The sequence below is a fragment of the Bufo bufo genome, chromosome 8 (assembly GCF_905171765.1).
Source record: "Bufo bufo chromosome 8, aBufBuf1.1, whole genome shotgun sequence".
Taxonomy (NCBI): Eukaryota; Metazoa; Chordata; class Amphibia; order Anura; family Bufonidae; genus Bufo; species Bufo bufo.
The window spans coordinates 26,705,142-26,724,575 of record NC_053396.1 but is presented as its reverse complement, the minus strand read 5'-3'; the positions used below and the strand labels follow the sequence as shown (position 1 = coordinate 26,724,575).

Below are 19,434 nucleotides of genomic sequence, written 5' to 3'. Positions count from 1 at the left end.
GATCCACTGATAGATGGATCGGATCCGCAAAACGCATCCGGACGTCTGAATGAAGCCTTACACGGGCGTGATCAATGACTGTGGTTATCACCCCATATAGACTCCCTGATCACCCCCCTGTCATTGATCACCACCCCTGTCATTGATCACCCCCCCTGTCATTGATCACCCCCCCTGTCATTGATCACCCCCCCTGTCATTGATCACCCCCCTGTAAGGCTCCATTCAGACATTTTTTTGGCCCAAGTTAGCGGAATTATTATTTTTTTTTCTTACAAAGTCTCATATTCCACTAACTTGTGACAAAAAATAAAATTTGACATGAACTCACCATACCCCTCACGGAATCCAAATGCGTAAAATTTTTTAGACATTTATATTCCAGACTTCTTCTCACGCTTTAGGGCCCCTAGAATGCCAGGGCAGTATAAATACCCCACATGTGACCCCATTTCGGAAAGAAGACACCCCCAGGTATTCAGTGAGGGGCATATTGAGTCCATGAAAGATTGAAATTTTTGTCCCAAGTTAGCGGAACGGGAGACTTTGTGAGAAAAAAATAAAAAATATCAATTTCCGCTAACTTGTGCCAAAAAAAAAAAATTTCTATGAACTCGCCATGCCCCTCATTGAATACCTTGGGGTGTCTTCTTTCCAAAATGGGGTCACATGTGGGGTATTTATACTGCCCTGGCATTCTAGGGGCCCCAAAGCGTGAGAAGAAGTCTGGTATCCAAATGTCTAAAAAGGCCCTCCTAAAAGGAATTTGGGCCCCTTTGCGCATCTAGGCTGCAAAAAAGTGTCACACATCTGGTATCGCCGTACTCAGGAGAAGTTGGGGAATGTGTTTTGGGGTGTCATTTTACATATACCCATGCTGGGTGAGATAAATATCTTGGTCAAATGCCAACTTTGTATAAAAAAATGGGAAAAGTTGTCTTTTGCCAAGATATTTCTCTCACCCAGCATGGGTATATGTAAAAAGACACCCCAAAACACATTCCCCAACTTCTCCCGAGTACGGAGATACCAGATGTGTGACACTTTTTTGCAGCCTAGGTGGGCAAAGGGGCCCATATTCCAAAGAGCACCTTTCTGATTTCACTGGTCATTTACCTACTTACCACACATTAGGGCCCCTGGAAAATGCCAGGGCAGTATAACTACCCCACAAGTGACCCCATTTTGGAAAGAAGACACCCCAAGGTATTCCGTGAGGGGCATGGCGAGTTCCTAGAATTTTTTATTTTTTGTCACAAGTTAGTGGAAAATGATGATTTTTTTTTTTTTTTTTTTTTCATACAAAGTCTCATATTCCACTAACTTGTGACAAAAAATAAAAACTTCCATGAACTCACTATGCCCATCAGCGAATACCTTGGGGTCTATTCTTTCCAAAATGGGGTCACTTGTGGGGTAGTTATACTGCCCTGGCATTCTAGGGGCCCAAATGTGTGGTAAGGAGTTTGAAATCAAATTCTGTAAAAAATGACGAGTGAAATCCGAAAGGTGCTCTTTGGAATATGGGCCCCTTTGCCCACCTAGGCTGCAAAAAAGTGTCACACATCTGGTATCTCCGTACTCAGGAGAAGGTGGGGAATGTGTTTTGGGGTGTCATTTTACATATACCCATGCTGGGTGAGAGAAATATCTTGGTCAAATGCCAACTTTGTATAAAAAAATGGGAAAAGTTGTCTTTTGCCAAGATATTTCTCTCACCCAGCATGGGTATATGTAAAAAGACACCCCAAAACACATTCCCCAACTTCTCCCGAGTACGGAGATACCAGATGTGTGACACTTTTTTGCAGCCTAGGTGGGCAAAGGGGCCCATATTCCAAAGAGCACCTTTCGGATTTCACTGGTCATTTACCTACTTACCACACATTAGGGCCCCTGGAAAATGCCAGGGCAGTATAACTACCCCACAAGTGACCCCATTTTGGAAAGAAGACACCCCAAGGTATTCCGTGAGGGGCATGGCGAGTTCCTAGAATTTTTTATTTTTTGTCACAAGTTAGTGGAAAATGATGATTTTTTTTTTTTTTTTTTTTTTTCATACAAAGTCTCATATTCCACTAACTTGTGACAAAAAATAAAAACTTCTATGAACTCACTATGCCCATCAGCGAATACCTTGGGGTCTCTTCTTTCCAAAATGGGGTCACTTGTGGGGTAGTTATACTGCCCTGGCATTCTAGGGGCCCAAATGTGTGGTAAGGAGTTTGAAATCAAATTCTGTAAAAAATGACGAGTGAAATCCGAAAGGTGCTCTTTGGAATATGGGCCCCTTTGCCCACCTAGGCTGCAAAAAAGTGTCACACATCTGGTATCTCCGTATTCAGGAGAAGTTGGGGAATGTGTTTTGGGGTGTCATTTTACATATACCCATGCTGGGTGAGATAAATATCTTGGCAAAAGACAACTTTTCCCATTTTTTTATACAAAGTTGGCATTTGACCAAGATATTTATCTCACCCAGCATGGGTATATGTAAAATGACACCCCAAAACACATTCCCCAACTTCTACTGAATACGGAGATACCAGATGTGTGACACTTTTTTGCAGCCTAGGTGGGCAAAGGGGCCCACATTCCAAAGAGCACCTTTCGGATTTCACTGGTCAGTTTTTACAGAATTTGATTTCAAACTCCTTACCACACATTTGGGCCCCTAGAATGCCAGGGCAGTATAACTACCCCACAAGTGACCCCATTTTGGAAAGAAGAGACCCCAAGGTATTTCGTGATGGGCATAGTGAGTTCATGGAAGTTTTTATTTTTTGTCACAAGTTAGTGGAATATGAGACTTTGTAAGAAAAAAAAAAAAAAAATAAAAAATCATCATTTTCCGCTAACTTGTGACAAAAAATAAAAAGTTCTATGAACTCACTATGCCCATCAGCGAATACCTTAGGGTGTGTACTTTCCGAAATGGGGTCATTTGTGGGGTGTTTGTACTGTCTGGGCATTGTAGAACCTCAGGAAACATGACAGGTGCTCAGAAAGTCAGAGCTGCTTCAAAAAGCGGAAATTCACATTTTTGTACCATAGTTTGTAAACGCTATAACTTTTACCCAAACCATTTTTTTTTTACCCAAACATTTTTTTTTTATCAAAGACATGTAGAACAATAAATTTAGAGCAAAATTTATATATGGATGTCATTTTTTTTGCAAAATTTTACAACTGAAAGTGAAAAATGTCATTTTTTTGCAAAAAAATCGTTAAATTTCGATTAATAACAAAAAAAGTAAAAATGTCAGCAGCAATGAAATACCACCAAATGAAAGCTCTATTAGTGAGAAGAAAAGGAGGTAAAATTCATTTGGGTGGTAAGTTGCATGACCGAGCAATAAATGGTGAAAGTAGTGTAGGTCAGAAGTGTAAAAAGTGGCCTGGTCTTTCAGGGTGTTTAAGCACTGGGGGCTGAGGTGGTTAAAGAGGGTTTCCAGGAAAAATCTTTGAGACTTGAGGCGGATTTACACTACACACGTCGGGCAGACTATCGGGAACGAACATTACTATGAGAGCTCGCTCCCGGTAATCTGACAGTGCATATGTGCTGCTAAAATGATCCTTAAAGGGGTTCTCTGGGAATTAAGAAAACGAAAATAATTAAAATATATTACTTCATTTTAAATATATTCCCATATACCTTACATTAGTTATAATTAGGGATCGACCGATTATCGGTTTTACAGATATTATCGGCCGATATTCAGGATTTTTAACAGTTATCGGCATCTATTTTGCCGATATACCGATAACGTATTGGGAACACAGAACGCGCTGCTCTCAGCGCTCTCTGTGTTCCCTCCGCAGCACAGGGGAGAAGGAAGCAGTGTCTCCTCCCCCTGTGCTGCCGCCGCCAATTAGAGGAGAGAGGACAAAAGAAGGGGAGGGGCTATGGCCACTGCTCCACCAATGAAGATAAGTCTTTCATTAATTCATATACAGGAGGCGGGAGCTGGCTGCAGAATCATAGCCGGCTCCCGACCTCTATGACAAGTAGCTGCCGTCCGCGGTAGTTAACCCCTTAGGTGCCGCGGATCGCAGCTACCGCTCATAGAGGCCGGGAGCCGGCTATGCAATTCTGCAGCCAGCTCCCGCCTCCTGTATATGAATTAATGAAAGACTTATCTTCATTGGTGGTGCAGTGCGCCCCCCCCCCCCCCCCAAGTATTAATCATTGGTGGCACCCCCCACCCCCATATTAAAAACGTTGGTGGCACAGTGTGAATAGGACAAGGGTTCTAGTCCCTAAGGGGGCTAAAAGTTAGTGTAAAAAAAATAAATAAAATTATATTAAGTATAAATGAAAAATTTGCAAAAAAAATTACACGTTAACAATAAACATTAATTTTCAGCAGATTTGTGTAGGAATTTTTTTTCTTCAAAAATGAAAATTCCCAGAATATAATCGGTATAAATTATCGGCCATCGGCCTGAAAGTTCACAAATTATCGGTCCTAAAAAATCAATATCGGTCGATCCCTAGTTATAATGGCTCGTTTTGTTTAGGGAGCAATCATTAGGAGAAACAAAATGGCCACTGACCTATTAGTACACACAGAACCTGTCCTAATCACACAGCAGTACAAGTTACTTCACAACACTGAGGTAAAGAGCTGCCTCATCCTCCTCTCCTACTTGTTAGGAATCTCTGTAGGAATGGAGTTCATGAGCACATGTGGCTAATGAGCAGCACTTGTGTGCAGTCTGTCCTGTTCATCCTCTCTGTACTTCAGGTCTCCTCATGGAATCAATTCCCACAAAGATTCAGCTAAATATCATATTAAACTGTATTCAGGATCATAATCCCTGACAGTCAGAGCAGAGGAGGATGAGGCAGCTCTCAGTGTTGTGAACTTGTCCTCCTGTGTAATTAGGACAGGTTTTGTGTATACTAACAGGACAGCGGCTGTCTTGTATTTCCTAATCATTGCTCCCTAGACAAAACGAGCCATTATAACTAATGAAAGGTATTTAGGAATATATTTATAATCAAGTAATATTTACGTATTGTCATACTTCCCGAAGAACCCCTTTAATGAAGCACAAAATCACTGCTTATGGCAGCAGATCGTGCTGTGTGAACAAAGATCTGCTGCCCAGAAACAATGAATCTGAATGAGGACAAATGATGGCAATAGCCATCGCAGGTCTCCATAGTTGACGTGTTCACTGCACGTAAAAGCAGTTCACCTCCACTGATGATCACGCAGTTATCTGGAAGGAAAAGTCCCTTCCTGATCATTGCCTGCTTGCGGAGGGTCTAAATGCACCATTATCCTCAGGATGGGTCAGCTGTTGGAAAGTTTCTTCATAGTATACCAAGCACAGTGCCATATGGTGTACTATAGTTGTGCTAGGTATTGCAGCTCAATCCCATTCACATAAATGGGCACGTGACTGACATGAGGTCACAGGCCACAGTGATTGGGCAACCTCCGCAGACCCTTCCAACTGCTGATCAGTCGAACCCCCACTGATCAGATACGGATGTCTTATCCTGAGCATGTCCTCAAAATGTAAGTGTCAGAAAACCCCTAAAAACTAGACATACATTTACACAGATAATTGTTGGCAGACGCGACAACTTTGTAAGGGCAGGCCAGTCACCTAATGTGTGGGGGCCTCCCACCTCTCCAACAGCAGATGGCAGGCAAGATAAAGATTGGGCAGCTGGACTTCACCTTCCCGATCCTTTTTTATTTATTTTTTTGGTGAGAAACTCCTGCCAGAGGCTCTCTGATTCCCCCCCATTCAGGACAAGCATGCTCCACCAATAACAATTTTAAGCGCATTTCCATCCAGATTCACAGACTTTAATCACTTTAGATTAAAGGGGTTCTCTGGAATTTTCATATCGATGGTCTATCCCTGTAATGGCTAACCTCCAGCACTCCAACTGTGGTAAAACTACAACTCCCAAAATGTACACTTCTTCGGCTGTTCTCAGAACTCCACAGAAATGAATGGAGCATGCTGGGAGTCGTGGGGGGAGGGAGGGGGGGGGGCGCGACTCCCCGCACCTCCACAGATCAGCTGTATGAAGAGGCCGCGGAGCTCAGTGAGCGCTTAGGCCTCGTTCATCAGACATGTGACCTAGATGCAGCTCAAGTGAATGGGGCTGAGCTGCCATACAAAGCACAGCCGCTGTCCAAAAGGACGGTGCTGTGCTTGGTAAACTGTGATGAGACCGGTTGGCTAAGGCAAAGAGCTGACCCCAGCCAATCTCATATTGATGACCTATCCTGAGGCCATCAATATGAAAATCCTATAAAACCCACTTACATTATAAAAGTTACACTCTGCAAGGGACTAAAGAGATTTCTGCTATGCCCACTGTTTGCAATACAAAACTGGGCTACAATGATGTCAAGTACTTGGAGCGGGGCAATGTAATGTAGTCCTTATCACTAACATGTGACGGTCTCCAAATCATTATTTCCTAGACACAGAACATTCAGATGTCCTAATCGGAGACGCCCACAGACCTTAAGACTTACACTGCAGTGCTAAAACTCTTTATTGGAAAAGCACAGAGACGTAAATATTTCTGGCATTAGCACATAGTATACAACACAAATCTGCTCATAAGAGGGCTACAAAGCCTTCATCCGCTTAAAAACATTGAGCACTGTACATTTGGCAAGGGAGGAGAAAATGAGAAATACCTGCAGTAATTGCTGCTTGAGTTTCTGAATTTCCGTCAGACTGAGTTCAGTGAAGAGATCGGATGCCAGGTTAGGGCCGGGATGGAAGATGTCGCTGTGACGTGGAGTGGACATTAGGATTTCTCCATTTGACTTGTTCAGGCCACCAGAGTTATATCCGCTGTCAAACTCTTCGTTTTTGTCTTCAAAGTTGGTCTGAAGGTTCCCTATGGAATCATAGCTTAGGTATCCCGATATCTCTCGCCGGAGTTCATTTTTCTGTTCTCTTTCGCTCTTCAGCGACTCCAGGGCTTCCTCAAGCTGACGCTCGGCGATATCCTTCAACCGCACCAGCTCATCTAGCTGACCATTCAATATATCAATTTCTTCATCTCTTCTTTTCAGTTCATGTTTCATGCCTTCATAATCCACCTGTGGAAGACAATGTTATTAACCAGTGCCACCATGAAAATCAGGTCCCTGTTCACAGATCTTCTGTTGGCCTTTTGACAGTACGCAACTTTACACATGGCTAAAGCTTAAAAGTAGGTCAATGACCAAAGAAGTGAGGAAAATACATCGCAAACGTAGGTTGCGGCTTGTCTATAGCACGGATGCCCAACCTGTGGCCTTCCAGCTGTTCCAAAACTACAACTCCTAGCTGTAGGCTGTCCAGGCATGCTGGGAGTTGGCTTTGCAACAGTTGGAGGGCCGCAGGTTGAGCATCCCTGGTCTATAGCTTTGAAAGGGGTGTCATTATGACAACTTCTCCCCTATCCACAGTATAGGGATATGTTTCTGAACACTGGGGCCCCCCCTTCAATCAAGGGGCCTATGTTTCCCAGCATGAATGGAGCAGCAGTACTGCCAGAGATAGATATGCACTTGTACTCAGTTATCACTAGCAGTCCCATAGAGTCGAATGAAGCAGCAGACACATGTCTGCTGTTCCACTTAAACTGTGAGCATGGGCCTGTGTTCGGAGGAGGAATCAGGGGGTCAGACACTAAACAAACAGACCCTCATCCCCTGAAGGAGGGGATGAGTTGTCATAATGAAACAACCCCCTGAAAAAGAGAACCTGTCTGGGAAATCCGTCTGTCTAAACCAAGGGCTCCCTGGTTACAAACAGCTATGTTTACTGTGACGTGCTGCGGCCTTCCAGAGCAAATAGTTTAAAATTGAGCTGGAGAAGAGTTACTAGAGCAGCTTCCCTCCACCAGGCTTGATTGGCAGGTTTGTGTATAGAAGGAAAAATTGTCAATTAGCCTAGCTTTTTATTAGACTATAACCAAAAGTTATTTGCTGAAACCAGAATTAAAAGGGGTTGTCAAGTCCCCCCCCCCCCCCCCCCAATTTCTACTTCATGCCGATGTACCTGTGGGCAAGGGGATATTTACCGGCTTCCCGCTGCCACTCCAGCTCCCTTCACTGGTCACAGTCTGCAAACTTCCAGATGGACGGAGTCATGCGTGCCTCTGCAGCCAGTGAGCGGCCTCAGCAATGACTGTCTACAAGCGGCACGTCACTACCAGGTCACGTACTGCTTGGAGATACTGCTGGGGCCAATTGTTGGACGAGGTAACTTGCAGCTGAAGCCATCTGGACGTTTACAGAAGGGAACAGGTCGTAGGGTGAAGAGAACTGCAACAGAGCGGCAGGGGGCAGCAAGTGTGTCTTTTCCCCACAGGTAAAGTAGCATAGAGTTAAAATGTAATAAAAAAAAAAATTATATATCTTTAAGATCACTGCATATCAGAAGTCAGCCCCCTCCAGTTTTTAGATAATCACCTGGTTTTCCTTCAATACGGAGACTTGTTTCAGCAGAGAGATATTTTCTTCTTCCAGCTCAGAGAAGTCTTGGAGGTGTCTCATTTCCCTAATTTTGCACTGTTTCATTTCCTCTCGCAGTGGAACTTTCTCCTTCTCGGTGTCTTGACACTCCTATAGTATTTGTAGGAAAAATAAAATACAAGGGGTTACAATGATTATACATTTTGAAAATATGAGTATTTATTGTAAATTATTCATTTTTTGCTTAGCCCCCCTCCCCCACATAGGCTGTGTTGAAGCAGCTGGTATTCTTCCTGCAAGTGAAAAACAGAAACCTACCCGACTGATTTACAACAGTTTAGTCATTGCTCCTGCAGTAAGCGGTCGTGACATCAGTGTGACCAGAGCCGTAGAGACACTAGTAACTAATATACAGCTAAATACACTGCTCAAAAAAATAAAGGGAACACAAAAATAACACATCCTAGATCTGAGTTAATTAAATATTCTTCTGAAATACTTTGTTCTTTACATAGTTGAATGTGCTGACAACAAAATCACACACAAATTAAAAAATGGAAATAAATTTTCTCAACCCATGGAGGTCTGGATTTGGAGTCACACTCAAAATTAAAGTGGAAAAACACACTACAGGCTGATCCAACTTTAATGTAATGTCCTTAAAACAAGTCAAAATGAGGCTCAGTAGTGTGTGGCCTCCACGTGCCTGTAGGACCTCCCTACAACGCCTGCGCATGCTCCTGATGAGGTGGCGGACGGTCTCCTGAGGGATCTCCTCCCAGACCTGGACTAAAGCATCTGCCAACTCCTGGACAGTCTGTGGTGCAACGCGACGTTGGTGGATAGAGCGAGACATGATGTCCCAGATGTGCTCAATTGGATTCAGGTCTGGGGAACGGGCGGACCAGTCCATAGAATCAATGCCTTCGTCTTGCTGACACTCCAGCCACATGAGGTCTAGCATTGTCTTGCATTAGGAGGAACCCAGGGCCAACCGCACCAGCATATGGTCTCACAAGGGGTCTGAGGATCTCATCTCGGTACCTAATGGCAGTCAGGCTACCTCTGGCGAGCACATGGAGGGCTGTGCGGCCCTCCAAAGAAATGCCACCCCACACCATTACTGACCCAATGCCAAACCGGTCATGCTGGAGGATGTTGCAGGCAGCAGAACGTTCTCCATGGCGTCTCCAGACTCTGTCACATGTGCTCAGTGTGAACCTGCTTTCATCTGTGAAGAGCACAGGGCGTCAGTGGCGAATTTGCCAATCTTGGTGTTCTCTGGCAAATGCCAAACGTCCTGCACGGTGTTGGGCTGTAAGCACAACCCCCACCTGTGGACGTCGGGCCCTCATATCACCCTCATGGAGTCTGTTTCTGACCGTTTGAGCAGACACATGCACATTTGTGGCCTGCTGGAGGTCATTTTGCAGGGCTCTGGCAGTGCTCCTCATGTTCCTCCTTGCACAAAGGCGGAGGTAGCGGTCCTGCTGCTGGGTTGTTGCCCTCCTACGGCCTCCTCCACGTCTCCTGATGTACTGGCCTGTCTCCTGGTAGCGCCTCCATGCTCTGGACACTACGCTGACAGACACAGCAAACCTTCTTGCCACAGCTCGCATTGATGTGCCATCCTGGATAAGCTGCACTACCTGAGCCACTTGTGTGGGTTGTAGACTCCGTCTCATGCTACCACTAGAGTGAAAGCACCGCCAGCATTCAAAAGTGACCAAAACATCAGCCAGGAAGCATATGAACTGAGAAGTGGTCTGTGGTCACCACCTGCAGAACCACTCCTTTATTGGGGGTGTCTTGCTAATTGCCTATAATTTCCACCTGTTGTCTATCCCATTTGCACAACAGCATGTGAAATTGATTGTCACTCAGTGTTGCTTCCTAAGTGGACAGTTTGATTTCACAGAAGTGTGATTGACTTGGAGTTACATTGTGTTGTTTAAGTGTTCCCTTTATTTTTTTGAGCAGTGTAGTTCTTGTCCATAAAATTACTTTATGGTGTGATGGCCTTTATTCTGCTTCCTCAGCAACTAATCTTTCCAGATCTCCAGCATATAAACTAATGGCCAAGAGAATAGTATTTAAAGAAAGAAGCCACGCAGAAATTACCAGACACGGATCATTAAATCCAAATGCTGCCGTTTTAGCTCCTACTACACAAAGGACTGCACCTGACTATGTGAGATTCTGCAGGGAGTGATCTGTAGCCCTGTGGGTGCCTGCATACTGCGAGGTCCGGCCGCAGGATCCTGGAACACTGTACCATCTATGGGCACCAAGTTATTATTGAATCACTGCTGCAGATACAGAGACAAAATCCTACAATTCAAGGGCCTGTTTTTGCCCAGAAGGGGCTCCACCGTCTGGTATTGCAGCACATTCCTAGCGAAGGTGGCTAACCCAGCAATACTGAATTATACCCACGGACATTATGAAAATAAAAGGAGTAGATCCTTTTTCTAAAACATTTTGGGCCGAGTTCACATTTTTCCGGCAGGCTTTTCCGTCACAAACCCTCTACTTCACCACCGGATCCCCATTGACTGCAATGATGTCCAGTGGTGATCCAGCTGCTTTCTGGCATAGGCCTGTGCCTGATGCGCCCGTGCGGACTTCTCCGTTCGGCTTCATGGAGCGAAGTGCGCATGCGCCGGCACTTCGCTCAACCTCCCGATGACCTGAACACTGGCGCCAGCCTGTCAGAGGCCTGTGCGCACGCGCGGGATGTTAGAGAAGAAGGAGGGGGGAGTGAGGGAGAGCCGGAGGCGTAGCAAAGGATTCTGAGGCGGCGCTGATGACAGCAAAGGAGGAGCTGGGCACGAACGGCGGCGGGTGCGGGCGGCATCTGGAAGACATGAGCATCCCCTTGGGCACCTTTGTGAGATGAATGACAGGTTAGTTGTAATGTTTTTTAGACAAAATGAGCCTATTTCGGTTATAAGACCACATTAGGAATCGCTAGAGCTCCATGAACATAACCATATTTTTAAATGGGGGGGTAAAAAACTGGTGACAGAATCCCTTTAAGGAAATGAGGCACAAATGTCGGCCGTGCAAAAAAAAAAAGTTGCATGAAACTGGTTTTGTCTGGCTGAAACCCACATTTATGCCAGAAAGCAACTTTTTTTTTTTGCACGGCCGACATTTGTGCCTCATTTCCTTAAAGGGATTCTGTCACCAGTTTTTTACCCCCCCCCCATTTAAAAATATGGTTATGTTCATGGAGCTCTAGCGATTCCTAATGTGGTCTTATAACCGGAATCTGTAGGCTCATTTTGTCTAAAAAACGTTACAACTAACCTGTCATTCATCTCACAAAAGGTGCCCAAGGGGATGCTCATGTCTTCCAGGCGCACCCGCCGCCGTTCGTGCCCAGCTCCTCCTTTGCCGTCATCAGCGCCGCCTCAGAATCCTTTGCTACGCCTCCGGCTCTCCCTCACTCCCCCCTCCTTCTTCTCTAACATCCCGCGCGTGCGCACAGGCCTGTGCCTGATGCGCCCGTGCGGACTTCTCCGTTCGGCTTCATGGAGCGAAGTGCGCATGCGCCGGCACTTCGCTCAACCTCCCGATGACCTGAACACTGGCGCCAGCCTGTCAGAGGCCTGTGCGCGCGCGCGGGATGTTAGAGAAGGAGGGGGGAGTGAGGGAGAGCCGGAGGCATAGCAAAGGATTCTGAGGCGGCGCTGATGACAGCAAAGGAGGAGCTGGGCACGAACGGCGGCGGGTGCGGGCGGCATCTGGAAGACATGAGCATCCCCTTGGGCACCTTTGTGAGATGAATGACAGGTTAGTTGTAACTTTTTTTAGACAAAATGAGCCTACAGATTTCGGTTATAAGACCAGATTAGGAATCGCTAGAGCTCCATGAACATAACCATATTTTTAAATGGGGGGGGGGTAAAAAACTGGTGATCCCTTTAAGGCCCCATTCACACATCCGTGTGTGTTTTGCGGATCCACAAAACACAGACAGCGGCAATGCCTGCACTAAGAATATGCCTATTCTTGTCCGCCGTTGCGGATAAGAATAGGACATGTTCTATTTTTTTCGGGATCGGAATTGCAGACCCGGGAGTGCGGGTCCGCATTTCCGGATCCAGGCGCACATCGTGCGGCCACATAGAAATAATTGGGTCCGCAATTCCGTTCCGCAAAATATGGAGCGGAATTGCGGATGTGTGAATGGGGCCTAACAGATGTGAACGAGGATTACCCATTTTCTGACATACATTCGAGACATGTGCGCAGGAAATCTAGAACTGGGACCACCACTGATGGCTAGCCTGAACGGGCCAATTAAAGACAACAGTATTTTGTTTAAATAATTCCTTTTCTTTGCAATCATGCATTCACTATATGCACAAACATGATACAGCACAAACACTGTCCAGTGTCTATCTAACAATGGGCAGCTTGTCTTTCAAGAAAAAAATAAATAAAATGATAGCGCTAGGCACAGCCAACATCTCTGGGCAGCACAAAGCATACAATTCTTTCATATACTGACTTGAGATCTACACAACGTTCAGCTGACTGCAGCATTAATCCTCAACAATTCTGCATTCTGTCAATTGGTTTGTCTAGTATAGACAGGGCCGATGATTGCTGGTACCCCCACCATGCTAGAATGGGGGTTCCTCACGTCATGAGCAGTATATGGAGCAGTGGTCTCTGTTGCTCTACTTTGCTCTCAGTTCCAAACACCTAGGATGAAGCTAAAGGACTCCTGTTCGAACTGCATCTCCATTCAAACTCCTCCTTGCCGCACTTATGAAGCGAAACGGGGGACGTTGGACTCTCATTCTTTATTTTTCTTTTCAGATAAATTTGTATCATTATTTTGTAAAAACAAACTATCATTTTACAAAATTTTTGTCTCATATATTATGGGGACTCCTTCTAGTTAATTGTGGGGCTCCCGCCACTGGGACTCCCAAAGATCTCACATTTATCACCTGCCATGTGGCCAAGTGGGAAAGATTCCCTTGTAAAACACATATCCTCAAGCTTAAAGCAGCGGCATTGGAGAGTGAAGCAGCGGCATTGGATTCAACCTCTCTACAGCCTGTCGGTACACACAGTCAGTATTTTACATTGGCTTCTGTTCATCACCTATGCTATAATAGGGGATTCTTTACATATGCTGGTTTTATGGCACCAGCGCTTAAAGGGTTTTTCCAGGGGTACCTAAGTACCGGATGATTTCACCCAAGCAACGGGGAAATGCAGGGGTGCGGGCATCAAGAGCGACGCAGGTACCATTGTAGGGGTTGATCACCCCGTTAAAATGTATCCCCTATTTACATACTCAACCATTGCTCCATTCATTCTGGGAACTCAAGATTTCCATTCTTGTAATCTGGGGTAGGGGTGGGCGATATGGCCTAAAATCTATATTGCGATATAATTTTAAGCATGTGCAATATATTCTATTTTACAGGGGGGTTAAACTTTCTTTTTTTTACTTTTTATTTAACTATTAGCCTCCTTAGGGGCTAAAACCTTTGTCCTATTCACCCTAATAGAGCTCTATCAGGGTGAATAGGACTCCACACTCTCACAGCTGCCCTGTGCATAGTGCACACAGCAGCAGGGAGCAGACTATGGCATGCAGGGCTTCGATAGCGTCCTGGCTGCCATGGTAACCGATCGGAGCCCCGCGATTACACTGCTGGGGCTCCGATCAGAAGCTGCTACCCTGGGGCCACTGCCACCAATGATTTAATCGTGTGGAGGGGCGCAATTAATATAATACTTCGAAGAGGGAGAGTAGAAGGGAGGGGCTGTGGCCACTGCGCCACCAATAAATATAGTTAATATGCCCGAATACAAAACGTAGCCTGCATATGCCGGCCATAACCCATACCTGGCCTCTGACTGTGTGCCGTGATCCACCGCAATTAACGCCTCAGGACCTGAGGGGTTAATTGCGGCAGATCACAGTGTGCTGTAATAGAGGCCGGGTATGGGATATGGCCGGCATATGCAGGCTACGTTTGTGTTCAGTCCCTCCTCGTCTATTCTCATTGGTTGTCAGCGGCAGCCGCACACAGTGGGGAGGGAGGGACGCTCTTCTTCACTCTGTCGGCTCAGGAGAACATTGTGAGTGCCAAGAGCGGCGCATGCCGATATAAAACTAAATCTATATCGTTGGCCAGATTTATATCGTTTATATCGCATATAGTCTATATCGCCCACCCCAAATCTGGGGTATTGGTGGTTGCACCCCCACCGATAAGACACTTAACCCCTATATTGTGGATTACAGATTGGTTTATATCTTGAGACAACTTCTTTAAAACTATGGTATGTAACGCATGTAACCCACCTTCCAGTTTCTTCTCCATCTACAGAGTATCGCTATATACTCCTATGAATTTAGAGGGCTGAATGAATGAAAGTTGAATGCACTACTTCACCTGCTTCTCTAGGAGATCACTATGCTGGCACTGAGCATGCCTGTCCATCACTGAATGCAGAACATGGACCAGACCTTCTGGCCAAAGGAGAAATAGCAGAAAGCACTACCAGAGGGGAAATATACAAATTACATAAAAATCCTAACAATACTATTATTGCATGTATATTGCAATAATACTTCACTTGACACGCTCAATTCATTGCACATTAACACTTGTCAGATAACCCCTTTAGGCCCCATCCAAACACAACTGTGGTTTTGGTCCACATCCAATCCGCATTTTTTTGCGGATCGGATGCAGACCCCTTCATTTCAGTGGGACAGCAAAAGACGCAGGTCCACAATTTGCAGACCGCCAAGATGGCTACGGCCGTGTGCACGAGGCCTTAACAGCTACATAGCATTACCTTCCTCAGGTTCTGTATGACAAGGTTCAGACGCTCATTGTCTGCCGAGGTATTAGTCAGGAACAACTTCATCTGCCTTAGTTCATTCTGCAGCTCATCAATCTTTCCCGTGAGCTTTGCTTCCTTGGAGGCAGTTTCCTTTAGCAGACTTTCTTCTCTATTTTCCCCATCGGCAGCTGTTCTTTTCTGGTTGCTGTAGGCTTCTGCCAGCGCCTGACAAATATACATACAACAGGTCATAGACTGGTCACAACGGCCTATTAAACAGTGATTTTTTTTTTAGGCCAGTTATTGGGAACAAGTGTTCAGAGAAACACTACTTCCCAATAACTGGTCTGTGTAATCGTGCTTCAGATCGTCCGGCAAACGAAAAGCCCCTTTGGCTTTATGTTTGCACAGCCGAGCTCCCATCCCAATGATGTGCAGGAAAGTAACGTGGCTCCGTTCAGATGGGTGGACAGGAGACCACTGTGAAAAACAACGAAAGAGCAGCAGCGTTAGTGCTGTGGCCCCTTAATTCTCAGGATGAATTCACAAGCAGAGTTGCTGCAGAAGTTTATGCGGATATCCAATTCAGCTAAAGGGGTTTTGCATAAACCCACGTACTTACCTCCAAAACACAACCCCACTGGGATAAATGGAACAGATTTACAGTCACAAAAACTTCTGCAAACAGATCCACTGCTTGTGGGGATCAGATACCCTGGACCCTCCCCACCTCGATTAGTGGGATTAGACTACCTGTACCCCAATCAGTGGGGATCAGATTACCTGGACGCCCCAGGGATCACGAAAATCCAGGCAATCTGACCCACTAATAAGTAGGTCATCACATAAACAAACGCAAAAATCCTATTAACGTCTAGGAGCAGCTTAATCAGTTCAAGACCGGACCATCTCCCCCAGTTGAAGACCAGGAACTTGGTTTTGTTTTTTTTTTATAATTTTTTAGTACATATGGGCTTGAATGCCACAGTTTTTCCCAATTCAGGTACTTAAATAGTCTTTATGTTGTTTCAATATTTCAGTATTATTTTTTTTGTTTGGGAATACATACAAGTTTTTTTTTTTTGTTATTTTACACATGACCTTATGGGGGGGGGGGGGGGGGGCACGAAGACCTTTGACAGGAATTTTATCATTTTTTTTTAATTTTTGGGTTATTGCTCATTTCTCCTGTAACTGGCGCTGACATCTTGGTGCCAGTTACAGGGGCAATACAGCCTTCAAAACATGCCCTGCAGAGCTTACCTGGGCCTGCCAAGACCCAAGGGCTTCCACAACTACCCGGCAATCAAGTGACCCCTGTGACGGGAGCAGGAAGCATTATAGCCTCTTCCAAAACAGTATGCACGGCATGCAATCAGCACCATTTACCATCAGGAAGACCGGGAGGGTAATAAACCACCTCTGTCTTCTCTATGGCGAGCATGGCTATACTGAAGCAGGCTCACCTCTCCACACACTATAAAGTAACATCTAAGGCTACATACACACAACCATACTTTTGGGCCTCGTCCAATCTGCAAATAGACCTATTCATTTCTACTGGTCAGCAAAAAATGCTAACAGCACACTAATTTCATCCACGTGCAGTCCATATCCATGTGTTCGTTACAGAACACGTCATTCTTGCCACCAGTTCTAGCGGTTTATCCAGTAACCACAACTTGGGGAGGTCAAAACCAATACCATTGTGTGCATCTAGCCTAACTGTACTTTTTTGGAGAGAGGAAGAAAAAAAAAAAAAAAGTTAGTTAAAACCGCAGAAAAATGCTAGAAAACAATGTTTGCATGTCCAGCCTTAGGGCTCATGCACACAAGTGTATTTTTTTCATGTCTGTTCCGCTTTTTTTGCGACCCGTATGCAGAACCATTCACTATGGGGGCGGCAGGGAGGAGGAGCCAGCAGCTTTTCTCCATGGGTGTGTCCTTCTCCAATCGCTGTGGACCGCTTCACAGCCAGGGAGAAGAAGAGAACAGGCTATGTAAGCGAGCACAGAACTTGCTGTACTCGCATACATTGCCGCGTCACAGTCAGGGAGAAGGAGATGCCCACTGAGAAGAGCTGATGTCTCCTCCTTGTACTGACGCTATTAATTAGCATATCAGGCGCCAAAAGCAAGCAGGGATCCGTTCAGATAATACAAACGTCTGCATCCGTTCGTATTATCTTTAACATATCCAAGAGCCCAAGACGGATCCGTCTTGAACACCATTGAAAGTCGGATCCACACCAAACATGGAAGCTGTAAGTGTATTACACTGGTCATACACTTACAGCCAATGCATTACCATACAGATGTATGGTAATGCATTGTACAGGGGTTCAGACCCCCAAAAGTTATGGGAAGGGGGTTAAAATATTTTTTTTTTGTTTGTTAGGTTTTTTTTATGCAAAAAAAGTTTTCCCATAATTAAAGAGAACCTGTCAGACCCATGTCCTCAGCTCTATGCACAAAATCCCGGTGACCGGTTCCCTTTAAGTAATACAAAAAATAAAAGAAAAGTATACATATTAGATATTGCAGCGTCCATATCGACTGGCTCTATAAAAATATCACGTGATCCACCCTGCCACCCGATTCTTGTGAGCTACGGCAGGCTGCTCAGTGCCAGATCAATGTGAAAAAAGCCTATCGTTTTGCACCCCAGATATAGCTTTATAAAACAGCCAGCATTCCTCCAGCTACTCCATACCTCCTTCATCTGCTTTAATTCCAGCTTCAGCGCGTCACATTCAGCTTCTAGGTCACAATACTTCTGCTTTAGCTCTGCATTCTCCTCCAACACGGCCAGCCCGTACTGAGCAGCCTGGAACTTCTCCTCCGTCGTCTCCTGCAGCTCGGCTGACACACGATCAAGCTCTGCCCGCAGCGCTGCGACATCTTCAGTGTCCATCGTGCTCCTTCCAAACGAGGAAAACCCGCAGACAAACCTGTCGCAAAAACAGAAGTCCCATTAGATGTGCGGCCGACAGCATAACTTTCTGGTGGAGAAACTGAAAAGAGGGAGGGGAAAGAGAACCGCTTTCCCTGCCAACTAATCCAGCTAAGCAGGAGGGGAAAGAAAGGTTTAAAGTTAAACGGCAGCGTGACAGTAATCCTGTGACCTAGTTATCTGGCAAAGCAAAGAACTAAAGCAGATTCTCCTGCCGGGTGACGATTAACTGCAACCTGGACCATCAGAAGGCCCTGTACATGTTCGGGTTCAGAGCCTCGGACAGCATACCCGTCACCCTTATGGTTTATCTGATGACAAGGGTAGCACAGTAACAAAGCATACAATGACCACGATGCACCCCCATTAAGGTTAACGGGATCCATTTGGTTTGAAGGCTGATCCAGCATGGTTGTCTTGGCACTATAATAAACGGACGGCATAGGGTTAGTGTGAACAGAGCCTATACCGTGGCTGAGGGAGACAACTTACAAAGTTGTAGTTTAATGCTGGCCATAGACATGAGCTGTCGACCAAATGCTCTCTCTCCCGTTCCCCCCCATACACATGCATGCTTGGCTGAACATGCACGTGTTGCAAATGGGAGAGGGGAGAAAGCAGCTGCACTTCCACAGCAACTCTGCTTTAAAATCTCATTGTAAGACACACGTTTTGCGCACAGTGGAAAATTACAGTATACCTAAAGGCACCCTTCGATATATAGGCAGCATAAGGCATCCCATACGGCTAGAGCCAACATCAGTGCACCAGTCACCAATCCTACAACTCATTGGGGGTCATTTACAAAGACAGATGTTTTATGCCGATCCTCGTTTCCCCACATGCGCTGGCAGAAAATGGGCCTAATTTATGACAAGGCTCAGGCCTAGTTATAAATTATGCGCACTGCTGGCAGTAAAAACTAAAACAGGCCTTAAAATATGGTAACTGTGTTGGGCCCAATGCCAACACTCCTAAGTGGAGATAAACATAAAGTGGAGATAAAGAAAAAAAAAAAAAAAAAAAAAAAAAAAACACGCGCAACACCTGGCACAGCGCCTGTTGTAAATGACCCCCAATGTATTTCTATGGAAGCTTTAAAGGGCATCTGTCAGCAGATTTGTACCTAGGACACTGGCTGACCCATTACATGTGGGCTTGGCAGCTCAGGGCATCTGTGTCGGTCCCATGTTCATAC

At 45.4% G+C, this 19,434-nt stretch overlaps 1 protein-coding gene across 2 annotated transcripts in view; it reads right to left on the bottom strand.

Moving 5' to 3' along the window:
- Positions 1-19,434, bottom strand: part of LOC121009582 (protein bicaudal D homolog 2-like) — a 66,942-nt gene that overhangs the window by 28,613 nt on the left and 18,895 nt on the right. For both annotated transcript variants that reach the window (XM_040442801.1, XM_040442802.1), the window contains exons 2-5: positions 17,997-18,234; positions 15,297-15,509; positions 8,454-8,606; positions 6,684-7,094 (exon numbers count right to left, since the gene is read on the bottom strand). In XM_040442801.1, the coding sequence (XP_040298735.1) occupies positions 6,684-7,094; positions 8,454-8,606; positions 15,297-15,509; positions 17,997-18,197 (978 nt within the window). In that variant the 5' untranslated portion in view covers positions 18,198-18,234. The remainder of the gene's footprint in view (positions 1-6,683; positions 7,095-8,453; positions 8,607-15,296; positions 15,510-17,996; positions 18,235-19,434) is intronic.